We start from the raw sequence: 21,445 nt of genomic DNA on the forward strand, positions 1-21,445 counted from the left end.
CCAAATCAACCCATCCACTAATGCACCTCAAAGGAATTTACTTCACTAACCCAAGAGTCAGACTTTTGTCAGTGAATCATCAGTTCCCCTGTAAAGCAGTGTGCTACTTGTCCACATTGCACGATTAGTAACACACACAAAGAGACTCAGAGAATGTTCATGACAAAGGCAGAATAAAAATGACTATACATCTAGATGGATTATATAATATATAATTTAAAATTTTATTTTAAAACTTTGCACATACACTTCTTCAGTATCCTCCTTTTTTGTTCATTGCACTGAAAAGTTTCAAAAACACAAAATATATCCCTTTACTAAACATTTTTTGTTCTTAGGTTACAAAAAGATTAACATTTCACAGTCACAAAGCAGAAGTACATTGGTCCAAAACATCTTCCTCCAGCAGGTCCTCCTTTCTTCAGGACATGTAAACCCTAGACAGTTGTACAGATCTCAAGATATTAAGATGAACTGCCCATTGAAGGAAAGATAACTGTGGCAGGTATTAAAAAAAAAAATCAAAATTAGACACCTATGAAAGAACACCAACAGCAATGGATTAAAAAAAAAAAAGAAAACAGAATGAGCATGGAGGTGGAGAAGGGCATCCTCCTTCAAGTACATCACAGGTAGAAATACAGCAGCACAGATAGAGCATCATTTAGTCACTCTCTCTATGACAGCCACATCACTGAGTCTTCATCTAGGACACATGGAGGAAAACTACTTACATACCTAAAATGTCTGGGAGGAACAATAGTTTCACACGGTTTGCCATTCATGTTTGATAGAAAAATGCTGAAAGTATTAGTACATAAAATGTAAAATAAAAGGAAAACACCAAGGCTGGAAGAAACACAGCAGATTTGCTCAAAGCATGTAGTGTTCTTTAAAAACCTAGCAGAAGTTCAGAGCCAAAATCTGCCCAAACATCAAGAGCAGTTCTTCAGAAACATCCTGGAGGGACAGAGTTGACAGTACCTCACAAAACCTCTTGTCATATTTCAACACAGAAGTAACTGCAAATAGAAATTCACTATTAACAGCAGATTATGACCACTTTTCATTTAGTCTGTTAGCCCTGTTGTTTCTTAGAATTTATAAAAAAAAAAAAAACTCTCCAGTGTGAGGCCACTGAACAGCAGCCCTCTCAGACACTTTTGTGTTCATGAAGGAAGCAGTATTGTCTTAATGCACCAAAAGATGGCTGTGTATTACATAATCTGGTGTAAATTAAATTTCTAACCACCTTCTTCATAAAATTAAAGAAAATTTTAGGCTGTAGTGTAAGTGAAAAATATCTGAAATGGCTGTTCTACTTTCTGCAACAGTATTTCTGGGAGAATGGTAAAAGCTTCTTGGTTTTGAGTCTCTAGAAATGGGACTGGACAAGGCAGCAGAAGACAGTCCTACACTGCAGCTCACTGGAACTCCTTTACTGGCACCTTTCCCTGCCATTATCCAAAGAAGGACAAGAATTTGCCTAACTTTCTAAGCAGTGCCTCTGCACAGGCCAGGCAGAGCATGTGTGCAATGGCAATATGAATGCAGATGTAACTCAGGACTGAGGTCCCTTGTTGCTGAGGCTGTAGCAGTTTTGGATACCCAGGAAACTAGACTGGCAAAAAGCCAGAGCACTGCTGGCATCAGGCAGTAACTAAGATGATATGCCAGGGATCTAAAATTTGGACTTGGTGTCTAACTTGCTTCAGTTGGAGGATACAAGCTGTCCCTAACTTAGGAGCTTCACTGAGCACTAGAGCAGCTGCAAGTCTGAACATGGCAGTACCTATCCTGAATCTGAAAAATGGCACTGTGCACCAGGTATCCTCCCTGCCATCAGTGTTTTCTAATGCTGTGCAATGCAAAGTAATTCAGCCTTTGAAGGGAATTGGAAGTACCTTTAATTACTGCTTCTCACATAATACCTCCACAATAAATGACTCCTGCCTGTTGTTTCTGTGAGCCTTAGGTGTGTATATGTATTAATACTATGCCTTGAAGCAGAGCATGACCCCAGCTCAGGTATGCAAGAACCTCCTACTGAAACAGGTAAAAGTGAAAGCCCAAGTACTACTGCATGGATCACAGATGTGCCAGACACTCCAGGGAGGCAAGCACCTAAATATGTAACAGATACTTTGCAAGAAAGCAAAACAAAAAGCATCACAGCATAATTTCAGTCACATACATCTGAGTATAAAACCTTTTACTAAAGTTCTCAGAATTCATTAATTGATACTAATTGTTGATACTGTATTTCTGCCCTTTCTGGGAGAGGGGCTGACAATGAACGTAACTCAGCCTGAGCCCAATTGCTGCAGAGAAGCTCCTGACGGATGGCAGTGCCTCAGATGAACAGCAAACACTGTGCAGGCTGATTCAGTAGCCCACCAGATCATGCTCTGAGAAGTCACCTGCCAGTTTGTCCCACCAAGTCATGCAGTCTGCTAACCCATCTCTTCAGGGGTACATTTAAAAACACCCTTGAATGAGAAGGTGCCTTTTCCATTGCCATTGAAATTTCACTTTCAAATTTTGGCAAATGCTACACTGGAAATCTATTTCCACCACACTGCACTCAGTGGTTTTATAGCAACTGGTATGTGCATTGACACTTTTACCAAACGAAGACCAACAGTGCATAAGCACTGAAATATTTGACCTGGGCTTGTAGCTGGTACCAGCAAGCACCAGCGTCTTTGCTGTTCAGATGATTTCACCAGATTTGTCAGCACTAATTTCTTTGTCAAAGAGGATCTGAATTGCTAGAGGACTACACAACTGCATTTGTGAAGAGACAGCAGGAGTTACACAGAGCATGAAAAGCATGTTTACAAGTTTATTAGGCCAAAAAGTGCAAGAGAAGACTTCTTTCTTAAACTTTAAAACATATGAGGGGCTATGTGAAAAACATTCTAGACTCCAAGCCTCTCTTTTCACCCAGATGCACACAGAAAAAGAGGTAAAGAGAAAAAAAATCAGGAAAGAAAGAATGAAAACACATAATCAGATATGCCATTGATTTATACTGAAGCTCTAGACTACAAAACAGCTACATTCTGTATAGCTTTATCACATGAGGCACTGGGGAACTCATGGAACAGTTTTCAGGCCAGAATCATGCAGCTTGCTGCAATGCTTGAGCTGTTCCACTCTCCACATTGCCTGCTTTTATCCTGAAACTCTTCTGGGTCTAGAGATTTGGAGCAAGAGTAGTTTGAATACACCAAACCGTACTTCCAGAGGCAGTCAAATACAGCATCTGGGCAGCTGCACTGCACTCGGGCTGCGCTGTGTTTACACAGCACATCATAAATTACAGAACTGGCAAGCTCTGGGCCACGCCTGTTCAGGAGAAACCCTGCAAAGGGCACAGCATTTCCTTCTCTTTTGGAAAGGACACACCATTTGTGAGCTCCCTAGTCAGTGCCCTACAATGATGTCAGCTCTCAGTCTTTTTTCTTATCGAAGAAGTACAAACCAGATGAACAGCTCCACACCAATGTGGTCTGGGCACAAATCAGGTGTAAGTTAGCTCCCCAGCCAATATACCTGCCTGCATGCTAGAACTTTCTGATTTTGTTTTCTCTTAAATTCCTGCCAGTGAAGTAAGAGAGCTGCCTGCATGGACTAGGCAGCCAGGTTACACTGCAAACTTCTTCACTTGTTTCTCTCCTGGCTTTCATGTCAAAAATGTTTTACACAAATTTTATTTATTTAAATTATCACTGCTAAGAAAAGATCTGAAGCAAGCCAAGGGCTTGTATCTATCACAGTCATCTTGTGATCATTGAGTACAATTCTCAATGCCAAGAGGAAAGAAAGTTTTAAGCTGTCCCTTTCTGATCACCACAGTCAAGCAGGCAAAGGTATACTGAATAATAGATGAGGCAGGAAGAACTGAAACACCTTTGAAATAGATCACTGTCTGTGTATCCAAATTGCTAATGAGAGCAATACTACTACTTCAAATAAAAGTCCAACTGAAAACACACTCAGGAGCCCAAACAAATTTACTAAATCTCAACTGATGGAAAAATTTTATGGTCAGGGATCCTTTCAACAGGATAAGCAGGCAGAACCATCCAATGAATGTAAATCTCTGATCCCAAAGAAACTACAGCCTCCAGGTAAACATCACATAAAGTTGAGTTTGCATGCTCTGTATAATCATGGTATACACACAACAAGAAATCTTGACAAGTAACTCCTCACCCCAGAATAAATTCTGCCATACAGGACTGTGACTTATTTCTCCTGGAAAACTTTGCAGGTGACTGTTTTTAGCTGCAGTAAACAGGCATAGTTACACTGAAACCAGTTTCAGTTTTCCTACTAAAATACAGGAGGTACAGTCTACTGAAGAAGAGACAGGAGAGGAAAATGGGGCTCAAAGGATTACACAAGTTTAAGTTGTCCATAGGTAAGTCATAAATACAACTTTCTGAAAGAAAATGCTTGAGTCTCATATATGTATATCTATATGCTTAAATGAGATGTGACCCAAGCCCCTTTCTGAATATTTGGGGGTAGATTTCAGGAGCCTCCTCGGCATCTGATACCCACTTCTACTTCAACAACTGAAATGGCTCTTCCAAGCTACATGGTAAACTGAGAAAAAAAATTAATTCCCCACCCCACCTAGAGGGATGACAGAATTTATAATATGCTAGCAGCATTTAAATCCCATTCCTGTTAAGCACCAAAACCATTTTTGTAGGGAAATTGGAATCCTAAGGGTTATCTTTAATCATATACAGTGTATGTGCAGAACCCTACCTTTTGGGCAGAAAAATACTCGTCCAGCATTAGTTTTGACTAGATTATATCAATTGGAAGTGTCCTGGTCAGACCACCAAAAACCTATTGTCTCTTACAGGCCCTTCCCAAAAAGATCCCCATCCTATAACGACTCTTGGTGCTCCTTTCATGACTGTTTGTTCCCGTGGATCAAAGGGATGACGTAGACAGAGATGTCGTCTCCAGAGCCCAGCCTGTCGTTGGATATCCGCCAGCCCCGGTCCTTCAGCACTCCCCTGGCTCGCATCACCAGGTCCTGCGCCGCCAGCGTGTACCTGTGGAAAAGGCACAGTACAGCCAGGGAGGGTTGTCTCCGTCAGCAAAGTGGGTTTGCACAGCCTGCTGCCTGCCAGATTTAAAGCTGTGGCCTACCAAGACATGCTTCCCAGTGTTTTAGAAGCAGGCAGGAGAAACACAAACTATCGCATATGCACAAAGCAACTCCTTCCAGTTCAGTGACAGTTCCTGAGTAAGAATGTAGAGCTATTTGGCAGGCACCACTTGATCAAAAGTCACGGGCCATTCTTAGTGCCTGGCTTCATCAAAATATTAAACACACTTGCCTTAACAAATTTGCTTTCTGGTAGTAGTCTGAAAAATTAAGGACTCCAATAACACTACTTGTTGAAAACTACACATTTGTTCACTGACACACCTGAAGTGCTCAACTAAACATGCCTCAACTATTTCAGAAATGAACTGTAACAAAGAAAGTAATTTGATAGCAAGTAAAAGACCATAAAAATAAAATCCAAATTTCACTTAAAGACTAACTTGTCTGTTTTCTGGATCATAGGAATTACTTTTAAATCTCTTTTATTCTGAAACTAGAAAAGGAAACTTACAGTTAATATGATCAAATTAACAGAGTCCCACAGTTCTTTCACATTTATGAGTTCAGTGAAAACTGCATGAATGTGAGTGGTCAAGTGCTTAATTTAGTGAAATACCAAGTTTCACATTGCTTCAAAACTTCCAGCCTGTGCTGGGCCGAATGGCATTGGATTTATGGGAGTTATTTTTCTGTCCTGAGAAACTACCACATGCTACTTGGGGGCAGAAGGGTGCCAGAGTCCAAAAGGTGCATAGACAGTGCTCTGTCATGTTCTCCCTTAGTGCTTTACCTGCTGTTACTACATCAACACATCTGTGTACTCACTTATAAGTTTCCTCTGAAAGAAATCTCATTATAGGTGAACAGCTACTGTCATGTGTTTTTCACTACTTCAGCCCAACACCTGGCCAAGAGGTTTTGGATTTGATTTGGCGGAGGTAAGCTTTTCTATTATTTGATAATTAAAATTAACTGAATAGTTTAAAGAGTGACAAGGAAAAAACCACCATTCTGCATGGTTTTTATTAAAAGTGTGAGTATCAACCTCCAGGATGATGCAGGGCTCTATGAAGCCACACACACAGGCCTCTAGAACTAAAGCACACCTCTGTGTTTACAAAACCAAAGAGGACGAGAAGGGTTTGCATTTCAATATCCCCTTTTCTAGGAAGGATCCTTGAGCAGAAATTATCTGCCCAGATCTCATCTGTAGAAAGGGAAAAAACAATATCTCTGTTGATCAGAAGCACTGTGTGTGTGTTTAGGTTTATCAATTACCCAGGACTCTTCTAACCTTTGAACTTTTCACCATAGAATTCCTTATTAGGTTGTAATTTCTATCATAGAGACTTTACTCAGTCTCTGGGGATAACAGAAGAAAAAACCCATCCCAGTTGTGTTCTGTGCCTAGAGTTTTGATGCCTTGAACTCAGAGGACTCTTTTGAAACAAGAGTAGATATATTTGCTCTACTAGAAAGATTTCTTCAATGCAAATGAACCAGTGCTTGACTACTCAAAAGGCCTGATACCAAATTCAAGTAATGTAGTAATCTTTTACAGCTGCAATGCACCCACTGTTCCTAATGGTACTGAGTGATAAAATTTCCAGGCCTCACTAGTTTTGACAAATGATTTACTTCAGCCGTAAAAGAAGGGCCCAAAGACATGAAATGTAACACACGTGCTTGCATACACACATGCACTGTCCGCATGTTCTGAGATCAGTCTGTGCCATAACCTCCAGTTAGAACATCAGGATGTAACAAGAAGCATTGCCTTACTGTCCTAACGCAACATGAAATCATGTTTTTTAAGGGGAAAAAACCCAAACATACATACTTGCACTCCTCAGTTCTCAAATCAGATGCCGGGCGAGGGAACAAAAGGACTCCACGTGGCAAGCAAGAAACTGAAATATTTATTCACAGCATGTCTGATGCTGAGTGAATTTTGGCAAGAACATATTTCCCAAAGATTTCTCAGCTATTGTCAGAACTTAGGAAACACCCATCATTCTGCAAGAAAACTTTGCCTTCTTGCTTTTTCTAATTAACAAGGACTCTCCACATCTAAGGAGCACAAAGGAATGAGTATTGCTTTTGATTGTATTTGGCTTTTGCTGCTGAATGTTTGGAGAGGGGAAGATTAAAAAAAAGGAGTTTTAATAAACAAGAAATTTTGTTGCAGACAAACCGTGAAATATTCAAGAAAACCCGCACAATGAAGCAAAGAAAAAGGAACAGGTGAAGGCAGTAGTGAAGTAAAGTATTCCTCTCCTGTGCAGAGCTGAATTGAAGCAATGCTGTTCAACTTGGCACTAGAAAAGATAGGGTGAGTCTCTTGTACCTGGATATGAATAGCAGCAGCAGTCCATTACTGAATGTTTTATTCTCCAGTGCTGTGAAATTGGGATACAGCTGTTGAGACAGCATTAGAGAACTGCTGAAGTAGTTTTAAAGTATCCACTTCCTCCTAATAAATACCCTTGCTGGAATACAACTTTTGTGTTTTAAGAATAAATATATGTAGGTTTTTTTCTTATGCCAAAGCTTTCTGTATTGATCAGTGGAAGTACTGAAGGAGAAATGGTGACAGTGGGGGAATCGTGCTGCTGTCTGAGCAGCTTCTTATCTCCTCACACCCAGCAGAGGTGGAGGAGCTCCTCAGCATCCTCATAAATCTCTAGTGATTGTGAGAGGGAAAATGAGGGGACAATAAACGACAAAAGGAAGGATGAGAAATAAAAGATTCCCAAGGTCAGGAATAAATGTGCATACATACAGCTGAAGGAAGCTGACAAAGAGTCACAGTTCTCCATCTTCATACCTCTTCAGAGAGCTGATGTATGGACAGCACCAGTGGTACTGCCACCTGTCCTTCACTAGGAGCCCCGTAATGCTCATCTGCCACAATACCCATAAGAAATGAGCTGGTTAAGAAATCCTGCTCCATCCCAGCCTCTTCACTCCATCACAGCCCTCACACAGGAACTGTTCTATAAACAAGTGTGTGCCCAAACCCCCTGAGGCTGCATCTGCATGGCTGGATAAAGAGAGACCTGAGGACTTTGCTCTCCCCGCACTTGGGAGACGTCCAGGCACATACTATGTTTGCTAGAACTCAGAAATGTTTCTTATGTGGGCAACAAATACAGTAAATACCACCAGGAGAGAGTCCCAAGAGCATTGCTGAGGGCTGTAAGCTCTTACCCATCAGGCTATAAAGTGACTTCTAATTCAAATGGGAGGGATATTGGTCTCGCAGGGAGCTAATTATGTAACAGATAAGTACTCTGCAGCTCTAAAATCCTCTCTAGGTTTTTTTTTTCTCTTTTCTAATATGCTGCTGTCAGGAAATAAGTAGGCTATTGGGTCAGGTGGATCCAGAGACTGCTCCACAGGTTGGTTCTCCTGAAGACCACAGCACTGCCAAACCCAGAATGCAATTCTCTTACATTCTGACAAGTTTTCTACATCGCTAGAGATATTTTCGACTGTTCACCTCACCCCAGATTATGTCACTGGACTCATCACAGAACCCGACATTTTCTGGGATAACATTTTCTTTAAACAACACATTTATACACTGCAAAGGAGATTTTTCTGTCACTGACTAGTGAGAGCAATGAATGCAGCTCCACAGCTTGAGCTGGAATGCTACAGTAAATTCATTAGCTATACCTCATTTAGACCACTGTGAAATAATTACATAGAACCTCTCACACAGTGCCTTAAGACCTTTAAATATTCTTTACAACCAAACAGCAAGAGCAATTCCACAAAGGTAATTTTCATAAATATCATTGTAAACTATATGAGGGACTGCTCTAATTACCTTTTGCATGCTGGCATGAGAAATGTCTTGCCCTCACTATTTGTAAGCCTCTAAACGATCTGGCACAAAGTTGCTTAAAATAACCAATTTATTTACAATTCAGATGTCCATTCAAAGACCAGTAGGTCAAACACCAATAAATGTGTTTGTTTTAAGTTATAAACAGCAGGCTTAGCTCTGGAATGTGTGGTACTCACGCTGGCACAAACAGTGACTAATCCCCCACAATTACTAAACCAGTATGAGAAAATCTAAATCAAACCAAAGAAAATACAATTTTCCTTTAGTGTCTCTCATTGCTCTGAGTGTTCTATAATGGATGAAATAACTCACCTAACAAGTCAAAGAAGTTGAAGAATCCTGCTTCTTACTGCAGCAATCATGGTGGCCATCACCATCAGCTTAGTAAAGACCAAAAGGAACAAGATAGACATAACACACCCTGACCGTATCCTCAACAGATGGGACTGGTGAGGATGGAAGGCAGGGCCAACCTTTCCCAAATACTAGATGAGAATGGAGACAGAACAGGACAGAGGTATTGCAGGTGCCTCTGCAAGAATCTGAAGGGTGCAGGAATGAGAACAAATGCACCATAGCATTTCTGAATGGTGCCAAGGAATAACTGAAAGTCAACTGGATAGGTCATCTCCCCCTACCTTAAATTAGTGGCACATCTGCATAGCACACTGCCAGATGCCCACAGCTGATCCTGTCTGATAGCTTGCCAGAGAGAGGGCAAGACAGCTGCATGTCTTGCTGAAGTAGAGATGTCTTGGGGCTGTCATTCATACCACATCTCATCTTTGGCATAAGGAGATAGGCAAAGTCAAAATATGTAGTTGCAGCTTCACAATAATCATCCATTCTCCCGATGACTGCAGCAAAACCTCTTCTTGCATTTCATATTTTCAAGTGTCAGGGCAAGAAAATACTGCTGTTGAGTTATTTTGAAGGTGTTCTCCCTTTAAAACTGAAGTCACTGTCAAGGTGTCCATACCCAGTTATCTTGTTTGTGGATGAACAGGGCTGACCCTATAAAAATGACCACTTAGGAATATGAGAAACAGCAAGCATTTTGAGACGGGTCTTAGCTATTTCTGAAATTCCACTTTCCAAAGACCAACTGGGGATGTGTAAAATCTCTCTCCCCTGCTCTCAGCCAAGGGCAGAACACAGTGGTAGACGGCCCTAAATTCACTAGCAACACACACTTCCCTTCCTGAACAGTCCCTAAGAACAAATAAAGCTCTTTCTACTTTCACAGTCCCATTTACAAGCAAGGGACTTCTGATCTCTGGCATAATGTTTTAATTCACAGTGTCACCGAACTCAGTAGCAGACTCACCTATGGACTCACACAAGGCAGAAAGCCTCTAGATGGTTGTTTGGGAACTTGTTTGTTTGCATGATGATATGTTTTAAGGACAGAAACGGATAATCTAAGATGTGATAAAGATAGCAAAATTAAGAGCATGAGGTAGATTAAAATGACTAAATGAAGCAGGATCTAATTAAATGAAATACAAGTCAGACCTTCCACCTGTTTTGTCACCACACCTGTCCTGCAGCTGGTAGCACTGGGCATCCTCTATGGAAGGTGTGCTTAAAGGTCACATCATGACTAGGAAAGAGTGGAAACCACAATGTGCAGTATTTATATACATACACAGCGAGAGAGAGAGGGAGATGTTGAGGATGTCATTTTGAGAAACAATCTTTAGTGTTATGGGCTTGCTTAGAGGAGAGACTTGTTGCCATGTTCTTCCAAGACCCCAGCCTCCTACAGTTTTCACAGGACCTCACACAGCAAACAGAATGGATCCCATTCCACAATACTGCGATCCCACACCTACTCCTTTGAAGGCAGGCATCTCTGAGTTATAAGAGTCCCTGCTCCAACTCTCACATTTGCTCACATTACCTCTACAGGTTCTGTCCAACCCATAAAAATGTCTTCTTGTAAATGTTGCATATTTCCCAAATGTTACTCATATCATACTTTCTACAAAAATATGTTACCAGAAAGTGCTCTTCTATGGCGAAGCTAGAAAATTGGGGATGAGCACAAACCTGTGGGGATCATCAGGGTCACAGTTCGGTAGAAAGTTAGTGACAGCTTCTGCCACTTCTTCATTTAACAGCACATCCCAGAGTCCATCAGTAGCTAGGATCAGAACATCATCTGGCCCATGCTCATACTGCAGGAGGTCATAGACTCGCACCTAAAAGAAAAAAACCCAAGGCACACTCATCAAGGAGGTGACAGTCAGACCTGTTTGTGAAACATTGCTGAGTTTGGCTGTGAGTTTATCAGGTTCAGACAGGGCGCTGACATAATCTCCCATGGCACTGGCAGAGTCTGTCTCCAATTCAGCCCTCCACATAGCAACCCTTCCTGCTGCAGCTCAGTGTGGCTCAGGTGCTAACCCCAGACGGGATGGATGCAAGTGTTCCAAAACCAGGCTCAAAGGCGCTGTGCGGCCTGATGCCAGAAGCACTTGAAGCCTCCCCCACTCAGCAGCCTGGCTTCAGTGCATGAGGCTCCTCCCTATCATTGGCAGGACTAGTCATATGGAAGCTGAATAATTTATTTGATGAATTTTTGATATTTTCTAATAAAATATTCACAAATAATTGTTTTCACTATTTGTCCTGATCCATTTAAGCCTGCCAGATTGCATGTTTGGCAATGCCTGTGTGACAGCCAGCAGTGCATTCATTTTCCTAAACCTGAGGCAGCTGCTGCACTTGAGTTTTGTCTGAGCAAGTGAGTAGTTCCATGAAATGCAGAAAAACTGCTCAGTCACATGTATCTGTAAGCATTTCAGTAGCTACAGACCAATTCAGGATCTGTACAAAAGTGAAGCTTATTCGCACTATTAAAATATCCACTGACTTCAATTTGTATGTCTGCAGCCCTAGTCAGGCTGATCACTGCTGGCATCTCTTCACACCCTGCCTTTTAAACAACTTCCAGCATCCTCTTCCCAGGGAGGCTGAGAGTGGTGGAGGCAGTCACAGTGGGGGTTGCTGCAGGGCCATCAGCTGAGCCAGAATGCAAGCAAAGGCCATAGAAAGTGTTTTAAAACAAGCCTTTAGCTTGGTGTAACTCCCCTTCCAGCACATGCTGTACTCCAGCTGAGAAATGCCTGCAATTCCCAGGTTGTGATGGGGAGCCATTAGGAAGCACCCCCAGTGCACTTTAATTATCACAGCAACACCACAGTTTGAAAGAACTATAACAACCACGGCAAGGCAGACAGGAGGGAAGGATCACCTGTACTGAAATTCAGAAACAGTGCATCTCATCATGCACCCTGCTCCAGTCCTGGACCCCACTAACAGCAGTTAGTCAGGACAAGCACTGGGCATAACAAGAAAACATGAGCTGCTTTATTCTCCCTCATGGTGCACTTTCCCCTTAGGAGCCATGGAGCAGGCAATGCATATAAAATTCCTGGACCTTTTAATGTAATTACACTTTTATGGGACTTCAACCAGTACCAGAGGAAAAAAAAAAATTAAAAATCACCTAGATCTTACTGCTAATCCTTACCAGTTTGCTCTTCACTCAAAAGCACAAGAAGGTCATTTGTAAAATGTAACCTTCACTTCATTATCTAAAGTAGCAGCTGAATAAGGACTTTGGAGAGGATTAAATTCAAGGCAAGATACTCTCTTCATTAGAGCTTATCTGCTTATTCAGACTTGAGTGGGAATATAGAAAAGACCCCTATATGCAGGACAGATCTCATCTCAAGCTTATTGTACAGAAATCAGTAGCTGTCATAGCTCCTGTCTCCCAGAATTTATTTCAGCCTTAACAGCCCACAGTTGCAACTCAGAAATCACTGAGGTGTGGAGGCTGAGTTGGCCAACACAGCCATCAATATACAGCACATGTTCTGGTCAGATCTCTTGGGGAACAGTAAATACTTGAGAAAGCATCACAGTTAATGCTCAGGGAAGCACTCAGCACTAAGCCATTGGTAGGGCTAACCAAGCTTCAAACATCTGTGCTGGGAAAAGCACATCCCAATTGAGGCAAAAGATACATTACATCACAGGAGCCATTTTTGCAGCTTAGGTGGGGAAGAATGTAGGAAAGCAAAACTATGCACCACTGATTGGAATCTTCCTGAAATGAACCATTTTGTCTTACTGAGGAGCAGCACTGGGATGGACAAGAAACTTGTCAAAGCAACCTGCAGCCAGTCCATGAGCAACATCAAGAAGAGATCATTTTACCAAGAATATGTTTTGTTTTAGGGGAACAGGAAAAAAAAATGCATTCACTGATTTATTGTGTAATCTAGGAAGAACAGTATTTCCTAAAAGGATAAGCTTTGTGAACTGGGCACCTCCAGAAGAAAGGCAAATGTTGAGAAGAAACTAGATATCAGAAGAGCCTCAGAGAACAGTGAGGTGTTAGGCTAGTCCCCAGGCTAAGGAAAAGAGAGTGCCAAGGTCACAGGAGACAAGTTTGGGGCAATTAATGCAAAATTGTTGCATATAAGGACCAGCTGGGCATGCAAGTAAAGGTTCAATGAAATGCAGTTTTGTCTGCCTTCCAGTTACTTTAAGTCCTTTCTTTGTGTCTTGCCTTGGATTCCTTAGATACAGCTGTAGGTGCCCTAATACGTTGCTGACAAAAAATGAATTACAGCTGTCCAGTCTATTGCAGGGTCAAGTTATGTCCACAGACTGCCATGTCCAGCTGCAGAAAGAACCAGCTCCTAACCCTTCACTCTTCTGCCAGCACCTTTGTTCTAGTTCTTCCTTGGGTCAATGAGGGTCTCTTGCAGAAGTGCCCTGTGCCTTCAGCTGGGCTTGGAGCAGTGTCCCAGCAGAGCTCCTGGAGGCACACAGGCAGCTCTTGGGCAGCAGCAGCTGGGCACGTGGAATGGAAGCTCAGCCCAGCAGGGCTCACTGAACACCCGCTCCACATACATCCCACACTGTGCAGCACCCACAGCACACTGTACAAAAAATGTGACAGTATGATGCGCCACAGTTTTGAAGTATGAGGAGTCATCCAGGGAATCACCTAAGTGCCTGCAACAGCAACGAACCCACAGCCTTTTAAATCTTATGTGACCAAAACCAGCTTAATGATTGCAATGAAAATGACTATTTTATGTTTTTAGATTCCAGAGTAAACCTTCCCAATGACTGCCTCCTTCCTGTAGCTGTATTTCAGGAAAGTAAAGAGTAAGGTTTAAGGAAAGTTCTGTCTGTGACACAAGTTTGTGCATAGCTGTTCACACGGTAAAGCAGCATTGCAGAACCCTGCTCCTTCAGGTGACAGCTGGCTGGACAATGACTGGCAGTGCAGATGTTTCCTTAACTGGTGCAACACCCTTGACAAATTTCCTAACAATGCCATCTTGAATCTTCAGTCTTTTCCTTGTGAATCACTGCTTCTGCAGCCAGATGTCACTTTTGAGAGTGTCCCACAGAATTTGTGTCCTTGGCCTCCCACAATGTCCTGAGGAGCCCTCTTAGCAACTCCCTCCAGCCTACTAGCCTCTTCTCTGTGAAGAGTGAGTTTCTCACTCTTTAAATTTATCTCTCTGGAGTATCAGGGCAGCCCTGGAAGGAGCCAGGCTTGGTCACCATACTTCTCCCATCTGCTCATGTCTTTTTGACGTAAAGTAGCTGACCAGTTAACTAGCTGAACTTGACGTTAGCAACTAGAAAATGTAAAAACTAAAAGAAACCTCAGCAGCACAGCTAGCCATGAAGCCACAGTAATAAGCACTGGGTTACCCTTATATCCTACAGATAGAATAATACAACCTAACCTGACTAGTGCTTACAGATCTGCTGACAGGTAACAGTGGATACACACTACTAGAGCCCATAGTCATACACATCTTTCTGAACATGCATTATGTAGTTTGTCAAATAACATCCTTCTTCAATAATTTGTTTCTCATATTACATATTACCTACATGCAGTCAAGAGCACTGAGAAAACTGCTCTGGGCAAACAATGAACAAACAGGTGAGATGGTTTTTATTTACATTTCAAACAGATCTACCCACCAGACAAACCCTGCCTTTGGCTGCTGCAAAGGGCCACGGCAGCCCTGTGAAGGTGCTGTGCCTCGTTGGCCAGGTTTATTTTTAAGAGGCAGCCAACGTGAGTCCCTGTGGCTGGAAAACCACTCACAACAGAGTGACATGCGAGCCTGCAGCCACCTGAGGTGCTCCTCAGTGGCCGGCCTCCGGGGATTCCAGCTAAACAACAGCCTGCATTCACTCGCCTGCACTATTGATCAACCCAGCTACTTCAATAAATTAAGCCCTTTCTTAATTGTATCATCCCTTTTATGCGCAGTGTTATCCAGTGCAGCTTTCCTGGCAAATGATGAGATCTTTCAATACCACTCTCCATGCAATTTATATGTAAATAATAAAAAGTGGGTCTCAACACTGCTCCCTGCAGCATTCACCAATTAATCTCCTTTTAGCATTTTACTGCCACCCTTTGTTTCCTGCCCGTTAGCCAATTTCCAGTGCACTGTGCCAACTTTCCACTTTGTCTGTAGCTTCATATCTTTTATATTAATAACCTGTGATGCACAAGTTTCTCAAATGTTTCCTGAGGAATCAAAGTGCTCATACAAGAGCATCAACTGTATTTATTATTATTATTTTAATTCTCTTGTAGACATAACCTCAAGGACCTGAAGCCACTTAAGTGTGATGTTTGCTTCCTGAAACTACTTTGACTCCCTTTGATCATACTGTGCTTCTCTATGTATTTGCCTTACTTGTTCCTTTTGATGGCATAATTCCTGAGGATTTCTCCAGAAGGCAGATGTGACTCTAAACAGGCGCCTTGGACATATTTGTGGAGTTGTCAGAAAGATTTTACAAACACTATGGAATAACCAAAATTCTTCTTCATTACCTTCTTATCGTTTGCTCTGATGGCTGGCTTTGGGCTCCTTGCTGGCAAGGGCCAAATGCTGCCATCAGAGCCACATCTTTCCCCACCAAATAGCTGAGCTGCCATTCAAAAAATTTTGGGATGAAATTCTGCTTTTCATCTGCAACAAGATCTCTCTAAGTTTTGAAAAGCAGATTTTCCTGCTGAAATTAACTGTTCCATTATGAAAAATAAATATTTAATTCCATGCCAGAGAGCCTCAGCCATGGCTTGCCTGCTTTGTGCTACTCCAGTTCATTATAAAACGTTCAAATCTCTAGAGCTCACCAACCTGCAGAAGTCCTCCAAATCTGGTCTCATAACAGCTGAGCCAGTGAATACTGATTACATTTGTCAGTCTTGGCTGCATGACTTTTCCTCCCATAACCTGGCACTCTGTCAAAATATCATTTCACACCACCCTCAAATTACTATTATATGCCTATTTCTGGATGTAGTCTCAGGGATGTTTACCTTTCCTTGAGCTAAATTTCAGTGCATATGGCAGAGCTTTGTCACGCTGGAAGTAAAATGTTCAGAAAACTCACCACACTGCCCCTTACTTGAGAAAGAACACTGCAATTATGGCACAAAAACAGAAGCCAGAGGACTTGGATCTTCCCTCTGTCACGATTCACTCTGTGCCTTAATTTCCCGTGTCTCCCCTTTTCCAGGTCTGGAAACCATGCATTTCACTTCCCTACCTCTATATAAACAATTCAAAATCCCATGCTGCACAAGAACCAAATATGACTGCTGCCTGACACCACTGCCTTTACCTCTGAGTGCCAAGCCTCCCAGATGGCAGAATAAAGGTGTTGTTTCTTAATACTGGTTTCTGTGCAAGGTACACTGCCCATGTTTGGACAGAACAAGTCAGGGAAAAACATGAGGAGTTAAAGCACTGGGTCTCTCTCTGGGAAGAGAAGGAAGACATGATTACAAGGAGGAGGTGCAATAGAAAGCAAGTTGGAGCATATGCTATTTCATAATAATACTCAGGGTTTTTTTTGCCAATATCTCTAAATAAAGGTGGCTGCTGCTCTGTCTTTCCTCCTCCTGCCCTCATATATTTCTGCTGAATTTAGCTGTGAAGAGGATGTGGAAACAAAGCCAATATTGCTTCCCTTTTGCAAAGCAGTTAAGAGATCCTGAAACGTGGCTAGCATACGAACTGGATGCCACATTCCAGAATTTGAACATGTACAGACACATTCCCCACAAATCAGAAAAGCCCATGAGAAGCTTTGGTTTATAGACATACACAAACACTGCGGCAGCAATTGGCAGAGATGATATTGCTGGGATGCTGTGCTGCAGCCATTATGTACCCCAGAAACACTGGATCTCAGCAAGCCAGAAAGAAAAATAAATAGGTAGAATTGCATCATTTTTCTGGCATTAAATCCATCACAGTGATGAGGGCAGAGTTCCTGCCTGCCTGGCTGAGGAGAACAGGAGCAGGTCTCAAGTGAGGGATACCACACACCCAAAGGGGGAAAGTACACAGATGATAGCAAGGAAACATGAAGAAGGGGCTGTCTGTAGATCTCCCTCTTTTCTTCAGGGCTGGGTTCTCTCAGCACTTTTAAAATTTTGATTTTTATAATTGGAATTTTACTATATAATTTATATATAATAAATATAAACATATATAAATTCTACATCTCTGTTTATAGGTACAGAGGCGAGAGGGCACCACACCGCCACTCTGTGGAGTAAACCAGATCATCTTTAGTTGTGGGGTGAATTGTGGTGATGCATCCTTCCTCCCTGTCCTTCCTCAGGCCAGACTATGATCTCAGAAATGCTGTCAGGCCTTGGCCTTGATGAACAGCACCTGGGCTGAGCTTCTCTCAAGCTTATCAGAAGCATTGTCTTCTCCTGAGAACTTCTGCTGTCTAACAAGCTCCTGTTTTTTTTTCAAACAGCCTTGGAAACTTATTCTTGCCTGAATAACAACCCAAATGGAACAACATTATAACAAAGTTATCAAACTTTCAGAGAAAGTTACCACCCAAATTGCAGCAAGAATGGAAAATTACTATGGCTAAAGCCAACTGTCTTGCAACCCTACAAACAGTGAGTCCAAGTGAGACCCTTTGAGCTCTCCTGGACCACACCAGGCTGTGTACATTCTCTTTTAGGTCTGTGTACCTATGACTGTAAATATGCTATACCAAAGGTACTTGGAATGTTGCTCTGTTAGATTCTTAAATATGTTAGATTTATAAGTTAAACTTAAGTCAGTTACTGTTGTGCTTACAGTAAATTCTATAGAATATTTTGTTCAATTGTTTAAACTCAGCTATTGATTAAGTGCTGTTAAAATCTTTAGGTCAAGTCCAGGGAAAAGTTTGGCAAGGGAGTCTAGTGACACAAGAGGGTGTCCCTTATTCCTTTTTATCCTTAACCTTTCCCTTATTCCCTTCCTTACCCTTAAGCTTTTTTGTTCCAGCTCCCACATAGGTAATTTTGGCTAACTTTAATTTTAGATTTATTGATCTTAGATTTCAGTCCAAATTTTCTCTGTGCTCCAACCATCTAGTAAGTAGTAGAGTGAATCCTGCCAACAAACCGTTGTGCTTTCATTTTAATATTGAACCTGCTTTTGTTGATACTTTTGCTGCTGATTCTTTGAACCAAATATAATAAATTGGTTCCTTCCTAGCAGTATGATGTTATTTGTGTGTTTTTAGTCTCTCATACTGCTGTAGCAAGCAACAAATTCAAGGTCAAATACTGGGTATGGTTAAAACTTTGGCAATCCAGTTGACAATGGACAGTTTTCAGCATTTGGGCCATGGAAGCAAAGCTGCTTCTTTTTGTGCTGTCATCAGATGGTTTGCCCTTGCTTAATATTTTATGAAAAATACGTGACATCTGTTTCTTGATCAAGGAACAGGAATGCAGTTACAATGGGAGAACAAAAAGCAAGACTTGCATGTTCCTTGTTAACAAATACATTTAAGTCCCTTTGGAAGGCTTGATATCCTTCACTATAAGGTCTCCAGTGGTCAAAAACTGGGTGGAATTGCTTGTGATGAGGCCATTCAAAATGAAGGAGGCATTCAAAATTACCCCTAAACAAAATACCACATAATCTCCTCATAACACCATCATATTGGGAATGCACACTGTCATTATTTGGTGTTTGCACAAAACTAGCAAAAGAACAGAAGGTTAAGAGGCAGAGAGATGGAAGCATAAAGTACCCTTCCTATGACTCTTGGCATTTTCCTCCTTAAGAGTTGATCTGGTATTCTCTGTGTAAAGCAGGATACTACACTGCTGTGGAAGATGTCCCTTCTGCAGTACATGGATTTACATCTCCTGTGAAGGCAGCATGATCTAGGCCTTTATGGGAGCTGGAGCACATGAAGGTGAAACAAGAGGTGGTGTCTGTCACACTGAATGGCAAGGCTATGGGATAACCACAGAAGAGGGAGTGAGAAGGAATGAGTGCTCTGTAGGGATGTGGAGCAATCAGCACACAGCTGGGGAATTTAGAATCTACTGTGAACTTAGTTCCTACTTGTGGATGTTACTATCATGCTTCACCTTCCAAAAGGGCAGCATGTTACCTGGACTGGATCACAATCAGAATGGATGATTTGAGAAGAACAAATAAACGCACTAAGTAAATTTATTTCCCTCTCACAAATCAGATAGTTGAACTTTGGCTGTTTTACCTCAGGAGATGAGGACAGGAAAGGTTTGATGTATATATTGGAGTCATGCACTTTCAGGTCATGGTCTCCCAGTCCTCGGGTCACTCCGATTGTTGCCATAACCCGCGCCTGGAAATAAAGAAAAGCAGTGGGATAAAATCTTGTTAGATGGACTGTGTCAATAAGGAATATTCCTGCTCCGTAACTGCTACAGTTAAGGATGAATTCCCTTTTCTCTCCCAGACACTCAAGTATTAACATAGCCAGACAACGTCAAAGCTTTTCACACTCACGCCATCTCCATTTTTCTCCTTATTAAGCTGTGTTTTCATCCACATTCCACTCCCCATCTCTAAGGTATTGGTCTATAGAAACCTAACTCAGTCACCTCACTGTCCACACCAGTGTATGAAAGCATTTCTTCAGCAAATTATACTGTTAGTATAGGTTTTATAAAGAGGACAAGGAGTTTAACTACTCACATAACAAATCCATGGTATCTTTCTATTGACATATTGTTGCATATGCCCTTTATCAGGGAAAAGTCCCAAAGACTACCCTAAACTGCTGAACACACATGTGACAGCAGCACTGACCACAGTGCTCTCTTCTAGGGTGTCACTCTACAGCAGGTCTGCAGTTCCCTCACACCTACCACTTCCTTCCTCCAGCACCTTCCTCTACAACATGAGTGGTGTCCCAATAGGTTCTGGGCTCTCCTTCATGAAAGCTGCTCCACAGACTGACCAGCCATTCAGCCTCACAGGGAACCCTGCTCTCTGTGCTCTGCAGATCACTTCCCCCAAACTCAAGCTCAGCCACAGCAGCTTCTGAGCAAGGGAGGCTCAGCATCACTAACAGTGAGCAACTGACTCAGAATCATTTTGCCTCAATGACTCCTGTCTCCACAGGGCCATAAGAAAGTAAATTAAAAAGATGTGCATGAAACATTTTGCAAATAATTACAAACCTAATGAAATTCAGAGATAAGCTGCAGATCTGAACCTTCAAAACATGGACTAATTTTGAAGAGTGTCTATTTTTGCACTGAGATAAGAACCTAATGCAGCAGAGGAGCACTATTTAGAAACACAGCAAGCATACCAATATCAGCAAACTGACACCACTGCATCCTTATATTGATCCTGTTGCTGCATCCAGCTAAGCTTGCTGGGACCAACACTAACGAGCTCACTGTTCTTAATCACAGAGGTGAAAACAAAGCATAACAAACAGAACAGTGTTTCTCCCTTTCAACTATCAGCCTTCACACATCAAAGCATAAGAAAAATTCAACAGTGAGTTCACATACACTAGCTGAAGAAGATAAGGTTAAAAGGTGTTATACTTTACAAATCCTGCCCTGATCCCTCCTCTTCCTAAATTAGAGTTTTGTATCTCAGAGCACTATTAAATATCTTCCTGCTTTGTTCTACTTATATTTTACAATGAAACAGAAACATTTAAAGTCAATTATTTACAACAGTCTCATTGTAGCCTATTTACAGTGAAAGAAAAACAAAAGCAAACTAAACAACAAATGACTGCTGAAAAATGCTTTATTACTATGTTGAGCCACCACCCCCCAGACATGAAACTGACTTATGACAGAACCAAGATAATCTTTCAAGCTGTCAAAACAATAAAATAAAGAGATACTGAGTGGAAAACACTGGACTGCCATGGGCTAAACTGAATGGTAAACAGCACAGAATTCCTTCTTCCTTTGGTCTGAAGAAAGCAAATGTGCCCACCTTCTTGCCTTCTCCATATATAAGGGGAAACTTCAAGTCATCTTCCTCAATGGTTTTGTATGCCCTGTGGGGGGAGGACAAACAACATTTATGAAGCTTGTACTC

At 41.8% G+C, this 21,445-nt stretch overlaps 1 protein-coding gene across 1 annotated transcript in view; it reads right to left on the reverse strand.

Annotated features, from left to right (window-relative positions):
- Positions 1-200: 200 nt before the first annotated feature.
- PPM1H (protein phosphatase, Mg2+/Mn2+ dependent 1H) overlaps positions 201-21,445 on the reverse strand; it is a 131,010-nt gene continuing 109,765 nt past the window's right edge. Inside the window, exons 7-10 of the mRNA XM_030258856.4 lie at positions 21,341-21,404; positions 19,608-19,715; positions 11,049-11,200; positions 201-5,081 (exon numbers count right to left, since the gene is read on the reverse strand). Of these exons, the coding sequence (XP_030114716.1) occupies positions 4,934-5,081; positions 11,049-11,200; positions 19,608-19,715; positions 21,341-21,404 (472 nt within the window). The 3' untranslated portion in view covers positions 201-4,933. The remainder of the gene's footprint in view (positions 5,082-11,048; positions 11,201-19,607; positions 19,716-21,340; positions 21,405-21,445) is intronic.

This window comes from Taeniopygia guttata, chromosome 1A, assembly GCF_048771995.1.
Source record: "Taeniopygia guttata chromosome 1A, bTaeGut7.mat, whole genome shotgun sequence".
NCBI lineage: Eukaryota > Metazoa > Chordata > Aves > Passeriformes > Estrildidae > Taeniopygia > Taeniopygia guttata.